Raw genomic sequence first — 24186 nt, 5'->3', positions numbered from 1 at the left:
GGCACATTTTTCTTTTCTTTTCTTTTTAATTTTGCCTTATGAGAGTCTTTTATGCCTTTTGCAGTTTTTTTGCCTTTATCTGCTTCTACAGTGAGACACACAAGCTGCTTTCAGAAGAGCCACGCTGGCCCTTCTGTTTGGGCAGAGCCCAAAGGAACTACAGTTCCCATCATGCACTGCCTCAGCCTTTGCACTTAGTGCATGCTCCATGTCTCACCTTAGCCCCTGGTGCTTGGTATTTGAGATCATCTCAGTGATTCTTTCTGTTCGGACCACGTCAACGCAGGAAACCGCGTGTACAGTAGACTGCTAAAGCCGGGGTAACTGGATCTGTTCTGTGATGAGTGCAACTGCTGGAATCTGCAAACTCCTCCCCAAGTTTCAGAGATCTCCTGGAATTAAGCAAAGTAAGGGAACAACCTCCTCAAAGAGTACGAGGGGCAGTGAATCCAGGCTTGGAGCATGGTGGCATGAATGTCTATGGTATCTGAGGAATGTATCAAAGATCTCTCTATTCTAGATGAAGTAGAATATAATATCTTTGACTGTATATAGAATGTGTTGGACTGAGTATCTGTGGTATGTGAGTAATACGTCTGGCTGCATCTGCTGGGCCTCATGGACTTGATTTGAATGAACTGGGTAAAAACTCTGGGTTTAAATGTTTGAATCCCCACAGCTCCCAACAGCAGCCTCTCTCAGGTCTCGTTCTGCGGTTTCTGTGGAAAACCAGCTGTTGGGCTTTCCCCCTCTCCCTTCGCAGAGGCTACCTTTGGCATTTCACTCGGCCCCGTTGTGTATGAATCTGAAAACCTCTGCATGGAAACAGGAAGCTCTTCTTTGCAGGCACAGGAAGTGGCAGGGATTGTGGGAGTTGCTGCTTTTCATCTGTTGGACTGATGCTGCAATTTCCTGCCTGCAAACTGCACATAGCAGCGCTCTGTAAATGTTTGCCCTGTGGTGTTAATCTGTCCTCTCAGACACTGCTGTAGCTGTGTGATTTGTATGGCTGACACACACACATGTGCACACGCACACACACACACACACACACACACACACACTGCCGTGCCAATCCTTTCACTGGGACACTTGCGTATACTCTTTTTCCACTGCAGAGCTGGAACCAAACTAGCATGAGCTGATGAGCTGACCCGGTGCAGCATGATGGCTTGTACATTGCGTTAACCGCGACTGGAGATGCTGATCGAGATATCTGCATGGACAACATCTGCAGTCCTGTCCCCCCCCCCCCCCCCCCCCCCAAAAAAAGAAAAGAAACTCAGTGTACTTTTAATTTACTGCTGGCTGTTTGCACCCCCCCACTCCTGTCTGTTTCTTTACTTCCTGTTATTAGTGCCAGTGCCAACAAAAGCAGCATAGCTGAGTGGCTCGTCTGCTGCTTATTTGCATCGTAGGTCGACGACGGAAAAGCACCCAGGAGCTGATCTAAGCGAGCCAGTCTGGTTCCAGCTCAGTGGGAGAGGGGTTTTCACACGAACAGGGAACAGGGTCCTCTTGATGAATGTGTGGAGTTTTGAGGCTCGGGAGCTGGGTGTTGCAGTTCTTTCATCGTTTCCTCAGGAGGTCAGCTGAAATGTATTTGTAATTCAAAAATATCAGAAGTATGAACACGTCTTGGGAATGTGATGCAATATATGAAAATTATCATTATTATTATTATTATTATTATTGTAATATTTATAGTACATTGAATAGCCTTTTTTTTGTTTTATAAGATGTTAAATGTGTAACTGAAGTGTTTAAATGAGGAAATAGGTTTGTGGTGGAGAGCCGACCCAATAGTGCCACCTGCCGCTGAGTTTACCCTTCAGAGCCAGACCTTCAGAACCTAATGTATAGAACCGGGGCTTCACAACCCGTAGTACAGAACCAAATCTTAGGAACCCGAAAGTACAGTATATGAGCACTCCTTTGAATCTTGAAATAATAGAACCAGGCCTTTGGAACTCAGTTTGTGGAAGCAGCTCTCCAGACCTGGGCAGTGGAAGCAGTCCTCATGGGAGCGAGCCAAACTCTCAGCTGTATGGCCGCACTCCTGGCTCGGATAGTCACGTCTGCATCGGCACCTGCTCCTGGCTTTGTGCTGTAATCTTTGCCTTCAAATGCTGCTCCTTCCACCCTTCATCTCAAGTGCTTAAAATCCAACTCTCCACAGTCATGTTGTGAATATATAACACTGTACATAGATTTACTTACCTGCAGGAATAAATTTAAAAAATTATATATATGAAGATAAATATGAACATATATGTAAATATTAAAGGTAGTGTCTTTTTGTCATTCCTGGCACAATATTGCTAGACTCACGGATATTTAGAAAATGCAGTGAGTTGTTGTCCAGTCTGCAGATGTGAGCTGCAGTAAATAACTGTAAGAGTGAATGAAACAAATTAAATTATTGAACTGACACTACACTCGACGTAATAAATAGATATTTCTCGTTGGGAATCCGGACAGTTTTAGATGTTCGTTTTAATTATGGAGAAATGTGAGGAGTGCTCCGTGGAGGGAGCTTTATTTGTGGGTGCGTTCGTAAATTCCCTCTGACACTCGTATCCAACGTTAGGGAACTACCGTGGCACTGAGGAGCGTGCCAAAGCGCCCCAAACCGGCTGGAAGATGGTACCCGCCAGCAAAACGGCTGTCACGTAACACGTTCTGTACGAAGACAACGAAGCCTCCACAAAACGTGGGTGCACGCTGACTCTGCCAGAACTGCATGCAGCCCCTGCACCCGGTATTACACTGGCCGATCTGACACCAGAACGCTCTGCCAATCTGGTCGTGCGGCAGTTCAGAGCAGTGCGTTCACCATCATACCGCCACTGCGTGTCTACGATTCCCAATCACGAACATGTGACAAGCACCTTGTCCCCACACCACCGAAATATCTGACACAGGATACAAACACATTTTTTTTCTTTTTCTTTGCCTTGCAAAAATTAGTGCTGCTCTTAAAAACACTTTTGTTCTTCATAATAGTACTCTGTGCCATTTAAAAACACGAGTCACACCTGCGTGTCGTGTGTTTGTCTTTTGGTCAGCTGGCGTGACTGGGGCGCTAGGTGAAATATTCTCAAAGTACGTACCAGATGGTTAAGGCTGGGTTTTCTATTTTATGTATAGTAGTTATTCTTATTGATAATGATGATGATAAAGATGTACCGATTATAATAATAATAATGGTATGTGCCCTTAAATTTATTGTGGACCTACTTAGGGTGATGAACAGAATGTTCTGTAAATGCGCGTGCATCTTTGGTGGTTTAATAAACATGCGGTAATTTCAGGGGATGTCTCCTTTTCAGCCACCAGTGTGTATGTACTGACTGAATGCAATTTTCTCGACAGAAATAATCCCATGGCAAGTCTTCAACAATAGCAAAAACTGTCGTACAGAAACTCATGCTTTTTCTGAATGTTTATTGAAAGATGATAGAAATCTCTTTGGGATCGTTTTTTTTTTTGTTTTGGTTTTATTTATTTAAATTTTTTGCCCTAATGTGTAGTTGGAATGTTGTAATGATCATGTGAAACTCACCAATCATCTTTGTCATTCTGAAAGATTAAACCTGAAAACAAACTGTGTCTAGTGTGTGGAGATCTCAGTCCGGGGTGTAAGTTAGCCTGCTGTTAATTCATAAAAACGGTTTGTAAAAATAGTTAATTCAGTATGATCAGACTGGTCTCATGATAGGTAGTACACAGCCATTACTAAGTTACCAAGATTACTAAAACCTTAATAAGCCCTAGAAAAACAGTTTAATAAGTCTTAGTAATAACTCAGATATTACTTAGACATTACTAAGTTACTAAAACTTAGATGTCATGACTGCTATGATCTCTGTAATTCCTCATATGTAGACATAAACTTGCACAGTGATCCTTACACAGACACTCTCCTTAGCTGGAGACAGAAATGAAGTGGTTAAACCAAACACAGCAATCTCAGCCACGTAGTAGTAATTACAGAATTATTACTACTATGACCATTATTATCATTAGAATTATTATGATTGTTATAATTAATGTTAATGTGGTGAGCATGACAAACAGCATGGAATTAAGAGTGGAAGATCCCTTTTTCTGCACTGGGTACTTGCCCATATGTCTACTCCACCAATTGATCTGAGATCATTTTACCCGAATCTGCTCCTTACTTCAAGCATTATGTGAAAATAACTTAAACTGATGGTAACCCCAACTTGTGTCGTTGGGGGGCAGTCTCTGTCAGTCTCTTCCTGGGGCATGAATAATGAATTTCTATATTTTAGAAAATTTAAATGCTTTCATTGTAACCATTCAAATCATATGCTCTACCATTCATTGGTTTCATGAAATGATGTGTGCACTTACTAACTAAATCTAATGGCCAGGACTAAGGTATAGTGGTTAAAGAAACTGAGGGGTAACCAAAATGTTGCAGGTTGCATCACTACTGAACCTGTCGTGAAAGGAACGTAACCTTAACTGCTCCAGTGAGTCACCAGCTGTATAAACAGGTAATATGTCAAACGGAAGTCACCATGGACACTTCAGGCAAATGAGTGATGATAAGAATCTGTTTCAGTGTTACCTTTACGGTGCACCGGGTGTAGCACCCATGTTCCTCCAGCAGGTGTCATTCTCCTGCTAAAATGCACTGAAAACGCGCTGACCAGCAGAACCAGTACAGCGAGTGTTCTACAGTGTTTTCTGAGGTGGATGAGAAAGAGTGAAATGAAAAATGCTGAAACACCAGCTAACGTTATTGGGCTCATGTTTTACAGACAGCACTATTACTCATTAGGCAGGTGCTGTTTTTCTTAAAACAACCAAAAGAGGTTTGTGGTGTGCATTTCCTTTCCATTTAAACCCAATACACTGTTACTATAAAGACGACCACAGCATCCTGAAATATGACATATAAAACACTGAAATAACGGTCTGTTTTATTAGTTTAAATCAGACTGAAGCACTGGGGATCTATACCCTTACCCTAAACCCTTACCCTGACTCTTGCCTTTTACACCTGGGTAATTATCAGGATTATAAATGACACGTGTCTGCCATTTGATTAGCTGATGGCTGAGGATAACGATGATCGATTTATTGTTGTTAATGTGGCAAATATGTTGACTAATATGATGACTAATGTTGCTAAAGGGCGTTTTGAATAAGATTCAATAAGTCAATAAGTCAAGCACGCATAGCTACGTCATGCTTCACAAGCCCTGTCAGAAGAAGCCGCTGCCTAACTGATCTCAAAGGAAGTGAATAAGAAACTATTTTGCATTTCCAGCTAAGATTGCTGGCTTCCTAGTTATCTAGCTGCTAACAATATACCGTACACTATTCGCAGCTACCTGTAGCCGCCTTGCTGAACGCGATTTTGATGATGGAGACTCAGATGTTCTATGAAATGCTCACGTGGAAAAAACCTAGCAAAAGTAATTCTGTAAAGTCGGCTCTGGTTGCTAATAAATGTAAAGTGTTCTACACCTGTTTTGCCAGCTAATGTTTTATGATTTAAGTTTCTTCAGCATTTCTATTTAACAAGCTGGAGTCCAGCTGTAAGAATTTTGCCTGCTTAGAGACGTCGAAACACACCGATCTTTCGGTATTATGTACAGTCGCGCTTCGTTCTTCCGTGGATGTATTTACTGGTTTATAGACTAGGTATGTTAAACATGTTAAACAATCTACCATGGTGGAAATATATTGATGTAATTAAATGAATATGCCTCAAATTATGACATAGAACTTAATCATTTAACAGCATGCTACAGCCGAGTTATATAGGACGTCCATGAGGATGCACAGTTGAAGCCGGATCCGTGTCCGCAGTATCTGCACCATACTGTATCTGGAAAAATAAAGCTGTCACTTTCATACCGCAGCTGATTTTCAGTCTTCTGCCCTCAGAATGGAGGGTTGGGCTTTAGGCTGGATCTGTTTTAGGCACAATCTGTCATTGAGTTTCTATATTGGTGTCATTCAAAAGTAGTAATCGATAAATCAAGGTGACATTATCCCTTAAAAATGAAGGCGTGCCATAATGTCTCTCCTCCCTTTCTAGCGTACAATGCCTTGTTTTTCAAAGTGTCTGTTTTGTTTTTCAAAGTGGAAAATTTTCCCGCAGGTACCCCAGCCCAGCTGTGGAAGTCTCATCATGTCTGGGCTGTTCAGCTAGTCTGGGTGCTGATGGCACTGCAGTTTCACACCTTTGATAGGAGAGCAGCAGCCTGCCTACATTTACATTTTGTCGCTCAGAAGATGCGCACAGATGCCAATGACCACAGATACTCCATCAGCTCCATGTGCTGCCCTGTCTGCCACTGCTGAAACCTAAAGGTGCTCTTTGCTGTCTCATTATGAATATTCATTAATAGGGGCAGTCAAAGTCAGACCTTCCATTGGATACTACACCAAACTGGCAGCAACAACACCTCCTGCTATCAGCATCTACACAGCAGCAACAGAACATTTACACTTACATTTACATTCGTTTGGCAGACACTTTTATCCAAAGCGACTTACAAGTGAGGCAGAGACCAACACAAGCAAAAAGCCACGTGAGGAGTCAACAGCATAAGAAGCGCTGCATGACCAGGGTTCAATAGCTGGCCAGACAAGGTACAAGCTAGCTGGTAGAGACAAAACCACAGATTGATTTTTTATGGAAAATAAAGTTTACGATATGAGAAATTGCCTCTGGTGGTAGTGTTTCAGGTGTTCAGAGGAGCGTTGAAGAGCTGCCTCTTCAGACTCTTCTTGAAGATAGTGAGTGACTCAGCATTTTGTTTGTGTGATGTGGCAGGACCACCAGACGCTGTAGCATTAGGGTGGCAATGCTGACAGCCTCCCGTTTTACCAGCGCAGTGTAGCATGAGAGCGATCCTAACCAAGAAGGTTGCTGGTTCGATTCCCCAGTGGGTCACTGCTGCTGTACCCTTGGGCAAGGTGCTGAACACAGAATTGCCTCAGTAAATATCCAGCTGTGTAAATGGATAGCATGTAAAAATTGTGACATACTGTATGTAAGTTGCACAGGATAAGAGTATCTGCTAAATGGCAGTGATGTAACGTACCTTGCAGACACTGTTAACCCTGGCCTTCGGTGGGTGCTGTCCCTCGTCCCACGTGTCGAGGAGGGAGCAAAGCTGCTGATCGGATGCTCGGACCAGTAAAACAGGATCAGCAGGATACAGAGGGGCGTGTCAGAGGAGTGAGAATGCTGGCATGGTGAGAATGAACACAATACTGAGCAGTTTCCCCACACCCAAACACACACACGTGCTCATGCGCACACACACACACACACACACACACAAACACACACACACACACACTCACACACAAACACATACACACCCAAACACACACACGTGCTCATGCGCACACACACACACACACACACACACACACACAAACACACACACACACACACTCACACACACACACAAACACATACACACCCAAACACACACACGTGCACATGCACACACACACACACACACACCCAAACACACACACGTGCACATGCGCACACACACACACACACGCATACACACCCACACACACACACACACACACACACACACTCACACACACACACACACACACGTGCACATGCGCACACACACACACACACACACATACACTCACACACACGCGCGCGCACACACACACACACACACACACAGACTCTCTCTCTCACACACACACACACACACACACACACACCCAAACACACACACACACACACACACACACACAGACTCTCACACACCCACACACACACACACACACACACACACAGACTCTCTCTCTCACACACACACACACACACACACACACACACACACACCCAAACACACACCCAAACACACACCCAAACACACACACAGTCTCTCTCTCACACACACACACACACACAGACTCTCTCTCTCTCACACACACACACACACAGACTCTCTCTCTCACACACACACACACACACACACACACAGCTCTCCCTCTCTGGAAGGGCCCGCAGGTGCAGGTGTAACGCGATGCCGCTCGACTGTTTGGACTCCCCTCCTCACCTGGCGTCTTGTCTTGCACAGAAGCACCAGGCCTCCTAAACAGCCTCTGTTACATTATTCAGGCGCTCGGCGGGCGGCCCGTTTCCAGGCTGACGCGCTCGGCCTCCCTCCTTGTGCGTTCGCCCGTCACGGTACAGCTGAGCGCTTAGTGAAGCCCTGGAGGTTAAGCACCCCTCTTCTCTGTGCACAACCACAGCGTCTCACTGCTGATTCGAACCCGTGCCAAGACTGCTTCCCTGATCACTGCTCAACACTCAGCTGCCCAGCGGCTGCTCTGCTGGGAGGGGGACAGGAACGGTTAAAAGTTTAAATTAGAAGGTTATCAGTTTAAAAAAAAGACTGTGATTTCCGTGTGTGTGTGTGTGTGTGAGAGAGAGAGAGAGAGAGAGAGGAGAGAATAGGGTGTCAGGCAGAGGGAGAGACAGTAGACAGATTCATTCAGAGATAAAGTGCAGAGGATGAAATCAGCAAGTCACAATTAACTAAGCCTGACAAGACCAAGCTTTGCTGAAAATGCTAGTGAACTGAATTTCACAGCAACTCAACCTGAGGGATGTGAGTTCAATCTCCCGCTGCTGCTGTTGTACCTTTGAACAGGTACAATTTTTAACCTAAATTGCTTCTGTAGAAACAATGCCTCTGTAAATGGATAATGTGTAATCTAAATAAGGCGCATGGATAAGGGAAATATAATATAATATAGTATAAGCAGTATCAGACACAATGCTGTGCAGTGATGAGTCCGCAGGGGGAGATGAAGCCGGCAGCGGGCACCACACAGAGCACACGCTGGCGTTGCCGTCAACTCTCCCCTGCTGCTCCGCACTCTTCCTCACCCCTCAGCAAATATATCAGATTCCCTGCTCGGTCTGGCAAAACCATCAATCATTCAGGGAACCCAGGGCTTCAAACTCGATACGCGGCTAATCACTGCCAGTAGCCTCTTGAAATGCTGAGTCCCCCCCCTCTGACCATCCCCGCCACGGGACGCATGAGATGCCTGTTGTCCTTAAAGATGGCCAGACAGCGCTGCTACCCTCTGCCCTGAGTGGGGTATATTTAGCACTGTGCTGGTGACACCCTGTTTGTTTTTGGGAGGTAAGAGTTCAGGGGGTTCCCCATGCCCCAGTCAGCACACATAAATATGGCCATCAAAACTCTGGCCACATCTGGAGATGTAGCGATCACCTCATGAGGCGTTGTTATTTTACCAAAACGGCTGCTGGCGTGGAGCTGTACTGCACCGCTACCCTGCAGCTGTTTGTCCTGCTAAAGCTAACACAGACAGCGGTTACTCGCGTCTGTGTGGCTCTACCCCTCATTGGCTCTCTCCTCTCTCCATCAATCCTGTGATTTCAGGCACAGAGGTGGTGAGGTGGTCTGGAGATGTTTGCGTGGTTCTCTTCAGGCGTAGGTCGTCAATCACTCTGTCACTCCACGAATGCCTGTTTCTTGTCTTTGAGCAGTTTGTTTAAGTTCTTGTTTTCATCGGACTCACCCCAGCGGCTTCGTCCCCTCAGGCCCACTGCTGCCATCGCTGTTTCTGTCTCTGAGCTGGTTTAATTTGTCTTTGGGGTCCCGCAAGACACAGTGTGCCATAAACCCTGGCCCAGCTAGGGGCGATGTGGGGGTACAAGGAGAAACCCAACGGACTGCATGTCAAACCAATTGTAATGTATTAATATTCACACAATGTACAGGATGAGGGAACCAGGCTCACCAGCACTGCACAGCACTTTCTCCTCAAATGACGTCACAGCCAGAATGCCCATTTGAACAACCAGCAAAGAGAGACCAGCACCATTAAATACTGTAGGATTGCTTTTAATGGACTTTCCCCATCTAGCTGTTATACAGTACGTCTTTGTGTTGTGCTGAATTCACAAGTTTTCATTCCCCTGCCACAGTGTTGCCATGACAACAGATCATTATCTCTGTCACGGGGGGGGTGCACTGAGGCATGCCAGTGGAATGTGGTTTTGGGTGAGTGCTTGAGAGAGTCGTGTTGTCTATGCTGATGATGTGATTCAGACAGAGAAAACCAAGGGAAAGTGTTCAGGTGGACGTGCAGTGCCAAGCATGACCCCAGAAGGGTCATTCTTGATGTGTCCAACTAAACATTTTCCCTTGCGTTCATTTACAAACACACCTTACATTTGATCTCCAATCAGATGTGCATCCAGTCAATGTGCATTTTTAATTTATGACCATGAGGTATGCTCTTGGTAATATCTCAGAGAATAGCTGTGGGTTTGTGCTAGCTGACATATTAAGCGATTAGCAATAGCATGTGTTTTCCAAAAGACAATTCTGAGCTTTGAATGGAAACACAGAAATGAAAAGATGAACTTCTTGTTACTCCTGTGTGACTTCAGCTGTGCGTCTGCATCCGTCATGTTGTGGGTTGAGATAAAAATCTATGAGCTAGTAAGTAGTATGTTCCTGGAATACATCACAAATTTTTCAAACTCTCAGCCTGGATTAGATATCCTGCACCGGGTCAGCTCATCAGCTCATGCTAGTTTGGTTCCAGCTCTGCAGTGGAAAAAGAGTATACGCAAGTGTCCCAGTGAAAGGATTGGCACGGCAGTGTGTGTGTGTGTGTGCGTGTGTGTGAGTGTGCGTGTGCGCTTGTGTGTATGTGCCAGCCATACAAATCACACAGCTACAGCAGTGTCTGAGAGGACAGATTAACACCACAGGGCAAACATTTACAGAGCGCTGCTATGTGCAGTTTGCAGGCAGGAAATTGCAGCATCAGTCCAACAGATGAAAAGCAGCAACTCCCACAATCCCTGCCACTTCCTGTGCCTGCAAAGAAGAGCTTCCTGTTTCCACACAGAAGTTTCCAGGTCTCCACATGAAGGAGCTGGTCATAATGCCAAACATAGCCCTCGCACCTTATCCAGCAAACTGGAAGAAAATGAGACTGCTGTGACTACCACGGTGATCAGGAACTTGAATCTGGCCATCACAGTTTTGGCAGAATAAGACACACAGGTCATGCTAAGCAATAACAAAAAAATCACCATGTAAATCTTCCAATGAGCATCTGGAACAAGCTGTTTCACTGCATCCTGTGGTTCATCTCACTATGTGGACATGTATTACAGGGTGAAAGCAGTCCAAGTGAACAGTGATACGACGCTCTCCTCGACAGTCAGGTTCCCAACACCAGGCTGCTTGTGCTTGTTGCTAGGTAACACCAGTGCAGCGGGAATGGGGTGCTTTTAGAACTTGTTTTCATTGTCCTGTTGTTTAAAGTCACACCTGACTGCGCTTGAATCTTCACAGTCAATTTGAATTGTTTAAGGTTTATACCTTCTGCATTCATGGGTAAACAATGAAAGGTTTTCAGAACGTTAAAAATATGTAACCCCAGACAGGTCAAATTTCTGCACAAGGCCTACTGTCTAAACATAGCCTAGGCCTCCTGTAAAAATTTCAATAATGTTAGGCTTATATTTTGTCACGTTGAAACTGGGTTGTAGGCCTATAATTGACTGGTTCTTTAACTGTAACCTCAACCTCAACCAGCAACAGCACAAAATAACAGAATAACAAGAAGCACGCTGAAATATATCTTCATCGATTTAATCACACGTGAAAATATAACAAGTGCTAAACCAGTAATGTTACGTTCGCACGACATGACACATCCTGTAGACTACAGGTTAAGACAATAGAATCCAAGGCAGCGACGCAACAATCAGAGTTAACACAGTAAACGATGATAGTAGTATAAGAAGGCAACGCGTGGTCGTGCAAATTCTCCTTCGCTGTCGTCGCCTGGGCATCTGCTCGCTGACCGTTGTCGTCACCACGCTAATTTCGTCATCGTCCGCCATGGGCCGCCCCTGGGTAGTGATGATGAATATCTGCGATGCGTTATTGCGGCTCTTAAACTGCGGACGGGTCAGTCTTGTAGAAATCCATCTGAAGTACTGTACAACCCGACTGAGCCCGGTGTGGGCAGGCGGCGCGGGATGCGCTGACACGCCCTCCCCGTTGTCAAAAGAATACGGCGCGGTTCTGGCTGGGAGAGACAGGGGGACCTGCAAAGTCTGCCCGCCCCCGACGTCTTTGACAGCGGCGGCCACCAGGGCGCTCTGTTTGGTGATGAACGTTAAGTGCCTGCAGATAGGGCAGATGATGTTCTCTCTCGTGATCTGGCCGTCTCGGCTCACGCTCACCAGCGTCTTCACCAGACAGTCGTGGCAGAAGACATGGCCGCAGCTCAGCGTCCTCGCCGTGTCCGCGAAGCACTCGTAACACACCGGACACTCGGTATCCCGCGCGTCCTCCTCCGTCGCGTTGCTCTCTTGCGTGGCCATCCCCGCATGAAGGGGTCCCAGCGTTGTTTTATAATCCACAGCCCGTCATCCAAAACATTTCGCCGGTTGTCCGCAGAAAACCTTGAAACTTTTGATCTCGATGTCAGCACAGGTTTAAATGTGAAACTGTCAGGTACGCACAACTCAGGCAACACACGCTCTTTCCTCCTACCTGGAAAGTTGTGCGATATCGAGAAGGCTGAAACCTCACACACAGACACGCACCTGACAGCTACCTCTCTGTTTGGGTGGAGGCGACTCAACTCACCGTCTTATAAGGCTGACAGCCTGTGCACCCGTGACTTGCTTGAGCGCTTCTTGATTGTCCTAAAAGAAAGCTGTCAAACTGGATTTCCGATATCTGAGGGGGAACTGCCTGTAGCCCGCAGTGCTCTCGGCTGTACTGACACCTCTGCTACTGAGAGGGAAATGTCAGCTTTTCCGTCATCGTGCTGCTATCAGCAAGTCCATGCTGGGATAGTGCAAATAATAACATATTATGTGGACTAACTGTACCTAATACATTAGTTCCTAATTTTAAAAACATCTTGAGTGATGAAATCTAGCATGAAACAACATGCCACCAGTAACGACTTAGGGGGAAACAGTCCTATATTCGAAATAGTTTCAGTGTACAAGGCTACATTAGAAAGCAGCAGCATGTGAAACTTAATCAGTTTTGTCGTGTTCAGTTTGGTTTTGTTTGGCCTTTTGAGCACTTGTTGCCTAGTGTGATTATGTAATCGTGTGATGTAACCTGGCTCTGTAGACTTATTTCGCCCTGGATTAGGGAAACAATAATGTCGTGTAATGGTGTGCTTTACAGTGGAAATCTATCTATCTATCTATCTATCTATGTATCTGTCAGTCAGTCTGTCTGTCCATTCCTTGTCACACCACTTCAAAACGGCCGCATAATGACCAGAGCAGCCATATGCTATCAGTTAGTTACTTGTTGAACAAATCGTAATACTTTGCTCTCCATTGTACAGAATGATACATTAACCTCAGTGACAGCACAAGATAGCTTGATATCTTGTTTTTTGCTATTCAGCAAGCCTCACATTCCCATCAGTACACTGGAACCCATTCGCCATCTAGTGGTAAAAATGTTGATTGCAATTTTTTTTCTCTATAATGATGCGCAACCGTACGCGTAAGACTAATTTGATTGATTGATTGGTATGAATATGGCACTGCTTTTACCTGCTTGCACAGTCAGACAGACTATCTGATCATGGGACAAAAACATTTCTGCGGCTGTCTGGTCACACCCCAAAATAAATAACATTTAAAACGTTCGATGTGAAAACAGCAGGTCAAAGTAAACAACTTCACCGGAGGTTTAGCCCCGAGTTGTTTTCGCAGCAAATTACTATACATGGCTGCCACCTAGTGGTCATATTACAGTGATGTTTTGATGAAAAGTGAAGGACTTGCAAACTGACCAAAATTTACTTTGGAAACGTTATGAATTCCGAATCGTTACGCTATATTAACGGCGCGTTAACGGCTTTGTGATGAGAAATTCACCCTTTCTTCAGCTGTACGTTCTGATCAGGAGTGCGTTAATGAATAAGTTATTGACTTTGGAGTGTGTGTCAATAACTGTGGTTAAAATAAAAAAACTAACATCTGTTGGCAATGCTTATGATGCTTATGCTTATGATGTTTGCTGGCAATAATTTATTTCCACCATGTAACAAGCTTAATCGTACCACGTCAAGCTCCGCTTTTCTCTGATGGGGTGAAAGTGGCAATAATTTACATATGGGGTATACACTTAGTCAAAAAATTTTCCACCACACCCGTCTATCATTTTTTCAGCTGCGCTATTGTTAAAATATTTATTACACATCAACATTATATCAGTGGTGCGAAGTTACATACACTCGCTCACAGTGAGTGATTTTATCAGCGGAATTCGATTCGATTCGAAATCGATACTCGCCATTCTCAGCATTCAGCTACTCAATTGACAGAATATGTCATTTTACAATTCTGATAATCAGGCGGATGTAAAAGTAAAAAGTTGAAGATCCCCAGAGCTGAAGTTTGACTTAAACCCTTCAAAGAGACGTTATATTAAAATCTTTGTGGTTTTATTTGTGTTTTGTCTACTTTTTTCACTGTCATTTTGACTTTAACCCTTTTGTCTGTAATAAAGACAAGTGTTTAAATCTCTATCTCTCTCTCTCTCTCTATGTATATATATATATATATATATATATATGTGTGTGTGTGTGTGTGTGTGTGTGTGTGTGTGTGTGTGTGTGTGTGTGTGTAAGAAAAGAGCAGGGCGTTTCAGTTCAAAGTGAGCAGCGCTGTGTAGCTCTGGTTCCAGGCCTGATTCCACTCAGACAAAACTGCTGAATATTTTCCCGTAACATGAGTTTCCAGCCCATGTTTGCGTCATCACTTGGCGCTGCGGACGTGTCCGACAGTGACGCCATCGCATGCTTCCCGGAAGCTGCGCTCCCTGTTGGCGTTTTCCGAGTGAGAGGAGGGGGGAAGACGACGGGAATGGACTGAAAGCCAGACGGAGCGAGGGAGCAATTGGACATGTTTAGGTAATGTACATATTAGAAGCTACAATTTTTTATGTGTCATTGTTCTCGATTCTAGCCCCAAATCCCATCTGATCAGAGTCCATACTGAGGTACATCGTTGTGGTCAAAGCAAGCGATAGATTAAATCGGGAGGTGACATTATGCCCGAGTTGCCCAGCCGTAACAGTTGGCCAGCTAATACAGCGGAATCTGCTCTGTGTGGTGGGTGTCGTGTCGTCATGTATTGTCAGCATCGTACCGGTTGAGAATTAGCTTGTCAACTGCTCAATGCGATCCTAACGTGGATAGGGTTAGCTGTATGGATATGTAGCTGGTTAGCTAGTTATATGCCTCCTCGTTACCGTTATGTAGCTAATGCTAGAGAGCTCTGTGTAAAGAACAATCACTAGCGCAAGCTAGCCTGCTAGCAGTATTCTGTTAGAATGAATGACTTCACTTGTTTCTTTCGTTACAGTTATAGTATTTGGCAACAAAGTGGTTAGTATACCAGTCGGTGTTGCGGTAGCCAGCGATCCGCGTAACCATCTGGCTGGGTACGAAGGTGCCGGTGTGCTTTGAGAATGGGGTGCGGGGAGTCGGCTTTACTAACCCGGGGTGTCACCCCGCAGTCGTCAACTGCTCATTCAGCCACTGATCGGTGACATCTGCAAGCTGAGTCTCTCGCCTGGGTGTGTCAGACTGGCAAACGAATCATGAGAAATCATTGATTTTGTATGTTTCGCTTATCAGGTTTTAGCGATCGTCAATCTCTCACCAGCAGGTAGCGCCCAGCGAAGGTCTGTGTCTGCCAGCAGGATAACGTTAAATTAAAAATGATCTAAACCTTTTGACATGATTGCCCGTAGAAGAAAGAAAGTATAGGATTCTGGGCCTGCTAAGTACAATAGACTGGCTGTGGAGGAGGAGGTATGCGGTGTACCGAGTGCCGCTGTAGTAACTTCTCGTGTTTCCAAGTTGAATATCCGCTATGTGGTGATCGCTGTAGCCTTTAGGTATGCGTGCGCTTATACGACTTTCCAGTCACATTGCAACCAGTGCTCTAGTTTAACTCACTGTCTAGTGAACCGAAGCGTGGATCATTCTAATCGCCAAAGTGCCTGAGTTGAGGGAGTGGCTGAGTCTCTGAAGAGAAGCTCACACCTGCAGAATTGAGCCTTTTGAGAGAGACTTGCAGGGCTTGTGTAATAGGCGTGCACTTAAACAGGTCCAGAGAGCTGGAGAGCCCCTGGGCTACACTTGAACGGATACACTTCTGTTCTCTTGTGCTGGAAGTCGCTCTAGATAAGAACGTCTACTCAGCAAAAGTAATGCACCGCACAGAGAGGGCCGCCGCCCTGCCTTTGGGGAGGTGACCCTCCAGTCAAGCCCCAAAACCCAAATGGCCGACACGGCTAACAATGAACCGGTGCATACCGTACAGGTTTGAAGCAGGGCCATGCAGTGCATGCACTATCAGCATTTTAACAGGCCTAACAGTCAACCCGTGTGTGTTTGTGTAAGAGAGAGGGGAGAGAGTGATTTCATCAGGCAGAGGGTGAACGAGTAAACAGATGCATTCAGAGATAAAGCACAGAGTGTGAAATCAACACATCACAATTAACTAAGACTGACAAGACCAGACACAAAGCTGAACTTTACACACCACTGTGGATCTGTGCGTGAGTGTGTGAGAGAGCGTGTGTGTGTGTGTGTGTGTGTGTGTGTGAGAGCATGTGTGTGTGAGCGTGTGTGTGTGTGTGTGTGAGAGAGCGTGTGTGTGTGTGTGTGTGAGAGAGAGCATGTGTGTGTGTGTGTGTGTGAGAGAGAGCGTGTGTGTGAGCCTGTGTGTGTGTGTGAGAGCGTGTGTGTGTGAGAGGACACTGAGGACAAGCTTGGCTGTGGAAACAGGTCGCAGTGTTCGGGGCATTGTGGGGATTTAATTGACTGATTGTCAGATGAGGACAGGCCATTCATCAGCTGCCCGGCTGTGTGAAAGTCTTCCTGTTTTTACTGGTCTTTACTGGTCTGTTTCATCTTCCTGACCTCCCTGATATGTGGTTTACCTAAATGAACCTTTTTCCTCTCCTCTCTCCCTCTCTCTCAGGCTTATCTACCATGGACACTGAGATGATCCCTAAATTCTCTTCAAAAGACGAGGAAATTGATTACTGGAAGACTCTTTCCCTCAAGTACAAGAAGAGGTACGGGCAGTCTCCTCGGGCTGACAGAGCCAGGGTGCAGAAACAGGGCTACGAGAGAAGCAGTGGCCCAGTGCGTGCAGGTGTCAGACACCATCCAATCAGAATCGCCATTCAGATTCAGCTGCTGTGTTTTTAAAATGTCTGCAGAGGAGCGCTGAAACTGCAGAGGTTAGGGAGCTCTGTGCTGAGGATTGGAGCTGCCTCTCCTGGAAAGGGGGGGCTTTTTGGCAAATGGTGTTTCTCAGCAGTGGGGTGAATGAGTGGGGGGGTTAGAGGCAGGGCGGTCAGGCGTGGGAAAGGTGAGGAGATAGCGATTTGGCGCGGAATGCGCCAGATTTGGTGCGGAATGTGCCGGATTCCATCTCTGGGTGTGAGGCTGGCTCCTCACCCCGCACGGCATCACGTTCCGCTGGGTCCACCAACACACCGAAAACAGCAGAACTGATTATTTCAGACAAGAAAAGATGATGATGATGATGAGGCTGGTCACGATTTAACATGTTGTCTTCAATGAGTGTGTGTGTATATGTGTGAGGGAGTATGTGTCTGTGTGAGTGTGTGTGTGAGAGAGTGAGTATATGTCTGCGTGTGTGTATGTGTCTGATTGTCAGAGTGTGTCTGTGCGTGTCTGTGTTTCAGTGTGAGTAACAGATGGCTGGGGTGGGCCGTCTTCTGATCCAAAAACTGCACCACAGGTGATGGCACTGCTCCTGATGGCACTGATGGAGTTTGTTCAGCTGGTCCCCCAGCGTCTGAAAAGGAGACCCTGTAGGACACTGAAACGTGGGCAGTGCTGTGCTAGCCGCTAGCGCTGTAGCGCTACACGCTCATTAAACACTGTGCTGATGGTATCTGAGCTGTAGAGGTCTGTTCGGTGTCAGCCTGGCTGACGTGTTGTCTGGTGTCCTGTGCAGTGTGAGAACGCTCAGCACTGGTCTGTGTGGCTCAGCACTGCTGCAGCGCGTTCATTAAGCGAGGTCCGAACGCCGTTTAGTGCAGCTGTTGTGTGTGTTCGTTAACAGTGTTTCAGCTGTTGACCGTTGATTACAGCACCATCTGTTCGTTAAAATGAGCTTTCAGACTGTTTAGGCGTTCAGTGCTTTCCCCACAAGCTTTTCCCCGTCAGTGAGCAGTGGGACACTTGGTGCTGTTATACAGGGCGATCATTAACAGCGGCTTACCTTCTGGAGCCTGTTGCTGTAAGGTGTTACGACACAGCGCGTTAATGAAGGTGTCAGTGAACGGTGTGTTCATTGATGTTGTGTGTGGCGCTGAATGCAACATCGGGTTATTTGATGTTCAGTTTTTTTTTTTTGCCTAGACTGTGTTATGTGAATGCTGTACGCTGTTGGCTCTCAGTGTGAGTGGGAATGCTCACTCCAGGTTTGGGCTGGGTAGTTTGAAGAGAGGAGATCTCAGATGATTTGACCTCTCTCCTGACCTTTCGCTGCTTAACGTGTTTACAGGCAGCAGACCCCCTGTGACCTCTGACCCCTTCTGATCATACGCCTGTAGGGACATTCCAAGCAGAGACAGCAGGCTGTTGCTGTTTTTAGAGTTGCTTGTACCCTCCGATTCGGCAGGTCACTGACGGGACTCTGACCTCCCTGGGCATGTTGACCACAGTTCACAGAGTTTTCCCCCATCAGTCTGTACACACATTCTGAACTGTCCACTGTGTAACACGGTGCACAGGCGGAGATAGGAGGGCTGGATAAACTCAGGAGGGGCTGATTATGTCACTGTTACCTCACAGACATCCACTGCAGGGTTGTAACATTCTCTGTGGTTGCTGTAAATGGTTGTGGTTGGATGTGATTGATTGTGATTGGCTGTGATTTTGTTTGGATTGGCTGTAATTGGCTGTGGTTTTGTTTGGATTGGCTGTAATTGGCTGTGATTTTGTTTGGATTGGCTGTGATTGGCAGTGATTTTCTTTGGATTGGCTGTGATTGGCTGTGACTGTAGTTCCCAGGATGCCCGGGATGAGCTGCTGGAGTTCCAGGAGGGCAGCCGGGAGTTGGAGGCGGAGCTGGAGGCCCAGCTGGGTCAGGCGGAGAACCGGATCCGAGACCTGCAGGCTGAGAACCAGAGACTGAGGAGCGAGGTGGACACCCTGAAGGTAGGAGAGACGCACCGCCTCACCTGGCTGGCGCTACCTGAGCACAGGTGTGGAGCAGTGACCTGGGCAGCAGTGTGGAGTGCACAAGTGGAGTTCTATAGCTGGAGATTAACATGTATTTTCATGGAAGTTTAGTTGCTGCTGGGGCGGCAGTGTAGCATAGTGGTAAGGAGCAGGACTCGTAGGAGGACAGAGTTTTTGGGCTCTGAGAGTGTTGAAAATAGGCTGTCAGGATCAAGTGGTGAAAAACAGAGCGTCAGAAGGGCCTTGAGTGTTCACCTCATAAACACCAGTGTTGGGTCAGACTTCACCCCAGTACTGCGATCAGCTCATCCCACTTCTTACACCACAGGCCTCCTCTGGCTAGTGCCTACGCTTCCTGTGCCGTCCCAACCACACAGTCTGTACACCCTGATTGCATCATCTCGATGGAAGGTTCTGATTGGCTCCAGGAGCCCTAGGCGGAGCATTAGACATGTCCAACTGTGTAGGGCTAACTGGCCTTTCTTTAACCCTCATGTTTGTGCCTCTGGCTCTCTGAGGTGATTGCTGGAATGAGAAAGTGCGCTGGGGAAGCAGGGTTCAGTCCTGCAGTTTCACAGCTCATACACGCGTTCGTGCCTGAGCACTTTCCCCGTCTGTTTTCGCACGAGTAGCAGGCAGCGGCCGTGTTTCCGCTCCCAGCAGATCAGGCTGTTCTGAGGACAGACCGTTGGGCCATTGATCATGCAGGGGGTTGAAGGGCTTGTTTGAGGAGAGGGTGTTGGGGTCACGGCTCCCGCCTTCAGACGAATGTTTGAGTGAGCGGCTGTCACGTCCTGTCCTGTGCCACCCCAGGAGAAGCTGGAGCAGCAGTACGCACAGAGCTACAAGCAGATCTCCCTGCTGGAGGACGACCTGGGCCAGACCCGCAGCATCAAGGAGCAGCTGCTGAAATACGTGCGGGAGCTGGAGCAGGCCAACGACGACCTGGAGAGGGCCAAGAGGTCAGAGTCAGAGCTGCTGCAGCCAGAGCACAGTGTGTGTGTGTGCGCCTGTGTGCGTGTGTGCGCGCACGTGTGTGTGTGTTTGTGCACGTGCGTCCGCATGTGTGTGTGTGTGTGTGTGTGTGTGTGTGTGTGTGTGTGTGCATGCATGCGTGTGTGTGTGTGTGTGTCTGACAGCCCCTCTGTGCTCTTCCCTCCCCCCAGGGCGACGATTGTGTCCCTGGAGGACTTTGAGGGCCGGTTGAACCAGGCCATCGAGCGGAACGCCTTTCTGGAGAGTGAGCTGGACGAGAAGGAGTCCCTCCTGGTGTCTGTGCAGAGACTAAAGGATGAAGCCAGAGGTGCAATAATATCCCTCAATATCAAGGAGGAAATTATGGCTTTGATGATACTGTGTATGATGATACTCTGTGGGTCTGAATACAGAGGTGAGTGTGGATGGCTGTAGCAGACATGACACACTAAAGTTCATCTGAAGCATTGCGTTCATATTCTCAAGTTGGTGTTGAGGTTGAGAAGCCAGCAGAGGCCAGCAGGGGGCAGTATTCAGCTGAAAGAGTCCTCTTGGATCCTGTTTTGTTTTGGTGCATCAGTGAAGTTGGTAGAGCTGAACACCCAGTTAAACACATCTGATGTGTGATTGCAAATGCAGATGTTTAAAATTTCCTAGTTTGCTAATGAGTGTATTTAGAGCCTTAGAATATGATTTACATAGAAGAAAATATTACATATATGATGAAACGGAGGAAAGTATGTTCATACATTAATATTGGAAGGTTGCTCACAAGGCGGAGTACAGATATAAAAGAGAAGGTGTGAGTGTTTTTGCGCTCTGAGCCACAGACTGTGGTGGAGCCGCACAGCACGGCGTGTCGGGGAGTGTGTGAGGGGGGTGGGCGGAAACCGGGCTGTAACCGGGAGGAAACCGGACTGTAACCGGGAGGAAAACGGGCTGTAACCGGGCTGTAACCGGGCTGTAACCGGGCTGAAACCGGGCTGTAACCGGGCTGAAACCGGGAGGAAAACGGGCTGTAACCGGGCTGTAACCGGGCTGTAACCGGGCTGAAACCGGGCTGAAACCGGGCTGTAACCGGGCTGTAACCGGGCTGAAACCGGGCTGTAACCGGGCTGTAACCAGGCGTTCTCCCGGCAGACCTCCGGCAGGAGCTGGCTGTGAGGGAGAGAAACGTGGACAGCAGCAGGATGTCGGTCCCTAGCTCGCCCACGCTGGACCTCGACAGGACGGACTCGGCCGTGCAGGCCTCCCTGTCCCTTCCTGCCACGCCCGTGGGCAAGGGTGTGGAGAACGCCTTCCTCAGCCCCAAAGGTGACCCTTCTCTCTCTCTCTCTGTTCTCTGTCTCTCTCTCACTGTCCCTCCCTCTTTCGAGCATACTTTTTTCAGTCTTTCATTGTGTCCTTCTGCGTCATCCTTCTTTCCCTCCTCCCTCCCCTTCTCTGGCCCTCACTTTCTCTTGTGGATCTGTCTCTCTCTCTCTCTGTCTCTCTCTCTCTCTCTCTCTCTCTCCCTCCCCCCCCCCCCCTCCATATCTCTTACTCTTCCCCCCCCCCCCTCTCTCCCCCATATCTCTCACTCTCTCCCTCTCCCCCCAGCCCCCCCCCCTCTCCATCTCTCTCTCTCTCATGCATCTTTCTCTGTTCCTCTCACTTGGTTGCTACCTGGCTGCAGGCCGTGTGACCCCATCTTTGTGCTTTGATTGGGCAGCTCTGGCCGGTGGCACCGGGAGCTCTCCACTGACGCCATCAGCGAGGATATCCGCTCTCAACATCGTGGGCGACCTGCTGAGGAAAGTCGGGGTGAGTGTTTGCCCCCCCCCCCCCCCCCCGATGGAGCCGGAAGCATAGCAAAATTCTCGCTGGAACACTAAACTGTGTGGAGTCTCTGTGTCCCAGAGTGACCGTGAGACTCGCAGCAGATTGCACACGTTGTGTTGTTGTCGGTGTTGTCATGGCGACCTGGAACCAGGCCAGGCAGCTGGGAGAGCCATGTCACAGGCGTTCCTGTACAGTTAGGCTCATTCACTGTATCTGCAGTCTAGAGTGTTTTTAGGGCTTCAGGCCTGGCAACCTGTTCCTGGTATTTATAATCTCTTAGAAAAAAACCTCCTAGAATATCGGTATAAAATTGACCATTGTTGTCCAGCTCTGCCGACAGAACTACGCAAAAAATATTTTCTTTGGTCCACTTTATTCATCTCTTTTAAATCTTAATTTTGATTTGAAAACCTCAGTTAAATCTTTAAGGGTGGTAAAGATGCTGGTGGAAGCAGACAGTCAGGGTGGTAAAGATGCTGGTGGAAGCAGACAGTCAGGGTGGTAAAGATGCTGGTGGAAGCAGACAGTCAGGGTGGTAAAGATGCTGGTGGAAGCAGACAGTCAGGGTGGTAAAGATGCTGGTGGAAGCAGACAGTCAGGGTGGTAAAGATGCTGGTGCTGTGTGTGCTCACAGGCCCTGGAGTCCAAGCTGGCGGCCTGCAGGAACCTGGCGAAGGACCAGGCGGCGAGGAGGTGCCACAGCGCTGGGAACGGGGGCCTGGTTAACGGCAGCATGGCCACCTTCTCCCACACGCTCCACACCACCTACTTCGACAAAGCGTGAGTCCGCTCCCCCACGCCCGTCTCGCGTTTAACGAGGAGGTGCGAGTGGGAGACGGGTGGCTGTTTTAATGTTGCTCTGTGTCTTTGTGTTGTCCTGTTTGGCTGGTTCCTGTCTCTCACTCTCCCTCCCTCTGTGTGTGGGACAGGACTGTGAATGGCTTGGGTCCTGGAGCGCTGACAGCTATCACATCACCCCGGACTGTGTCCCCTCCTGGCATGCTGCCACTCAGCGTGTGACAACAACCCCCCCCCCGCCCCGGCCACCAACCACCAAACCGAGACAAGGGACCAGGGAGGACACCTGATGGACCATGCTCTGCGTGTGTATGGATGAGAATGGACTGGACCACACCAGCCAATTGCAGGCCCCTCACTGACACACTCACCCGTCCACAGACGAGCTGTCTCCTCCTGTGAGAGAGGGGGCGCACCTGAGCTCCGCCCCACAACTATCCCTGACAAAACAGTCTTCGGCATACCGTAGCTTCCTCTGTGTGTGTGTGTGTTGGGTTGTTTTTGTTTTAAAATTAATTGCACAATTAAATTATTTTTTCTTTTTTAATACTGTGAAAGAAACTGAACTGTTTTATTTAACTGCTTTAATATGTAATGTCGTCTGGCATGCTCAAAGCTCCATTTGTGCATGTGTGCATGTGCATGCATGTGTGCGGTGTGCGTACATATGCGTGTCCATTATTGCATGCCTGCGTGTGTGAGTGCGTGCGTGTGTGTGCGCATGTGTGGGTGTGTGTGTGTGCGTGTGTGTGCGCGTGGGTGGGTGTGTGTGTGTGCGTGCGTGGATGCGCGTGTGTGCGTGCGTGTGTGTGTGTGTGCGCGCGTGTGTGGATGTGTGTGCATTTGTGGGTGTGTGTGTGCGCGCACGTGCGTGTGTGGGTGTGTGTGCGTACATGTGTGTGTGCGTGGATGCGTGTCCTGACCGTGCATTGTGGTGGAGGTGTGGACTGCGGGTGGAGGTATGGACGGAGTGAAGTGTCCGAGTTCATGCTGTGGAAGGAGCCGTGTCCTTCCTCTCTCCCGGGAGCCCTGCTCTTCCTCAAGAGGGCAGCATCCCAGCAGCCGTCCCACAATTCCCTGATTTCCCAAATCCACAGCTGGAACTGAGCATGCAGCCAATCATTTCCAACTTCAGATCATAGGTGGGGTAACTAAACCAGAGCTGCTTCAGTAAGTATTTGTTCAAGGATAATACCTAAGTATTTCTAGGTATTATCTACCAGTACTTAAAATGTCAGCTCACCCTGGGTGATGGGGGTCTGCTAAAATGGT

At 47.7% G+C, this 24186-nt stretch overlaps 3 protein-coding genes across 3 annotated transcripts in view; 2 read left to right on the top strand and 1 right to left on the bottom strand.

Moving 5' to 3' along the window:
• The window catches only part of LOC118794053 (rho GTPase-activating protein 44-like), a 43100-nt gene extending 41845 nt beyond the window's left edge, over positions 1 to 1255 (top strand). Inside the window, exon 22 of the mRNA XM_036552192.1 lies at positions 1 to 1255. This exon is cut by the window's left edge and continues 447 nt beyond it. The gene's annotated coding sequence lies outside the window, so the exon portion shown is untranslated.
• A 10509-nt stretch (positions 1256 to 11764) lies between these two features.
• On the bottom strand, positions 11765 to 12654 carry LOC118794058 (RING finger protein 222). Its single transcript, XM_036552201.1, has one exon. The coding sequence runs from the start codon at positions 12422 to 12424 to the stop codon at positions 11765 to 11767; it is 660 nt and encodes a 219-aa protein (XP_036408094.1). The 5' UTR covers positions 12425 to 12654.
• A 2274-nt stretch (positions 12655 to 14928) lies between these two features.
• LOC118794056 (nuclear distribution protein nudE-like 1-B) lies at positions 14929 to 23592 on the top strand. The gene is made up of 9 exons (XM_036552199.1): positions 14929 to 14994; positions 17078 to 17174; positions 19143 to 19296; positions 20134 to 20282; positions 20487 to 20623; positions 21436 to 21609; positions 22007 to 22098; positions 22751 to 22896; positions 23046 to 23592. The coding sequence occupies exons 2-9, from the start codon at positions 17089 to 17091 to the stop codon at positions 23134 to 23136; spliced, it is 1029 nt and encodes a 342-aa protein (XP_036408092.1). The 5' UTR covers positions 14929 to 14994; positions 17078 to 17088; the 3' UTR covers positions 23137 to 23592.
• Positions 23593 to 24186: the final 594 nt, after the last annotated feature.

Source organism: Megalops cyprinoides, chromosome 19, assembly GCF_013368585.1.
Source record: "Megalops cyprinoides isolate fMegCyp1 chromosome 19, fMegCyp1.pri, whole genome shotgun sequence".
Lineage (NCBI taxonomy): Eukaryota > Metazoa > Chordata > Actinopteri > Elopiformes > Megalopidae > Megalops > Megalops cyprinoides.
Note: the sequence above shows the minus strand (reverse complement) of the source record. Positions and strands in the feature narration are given on the sequence as shown.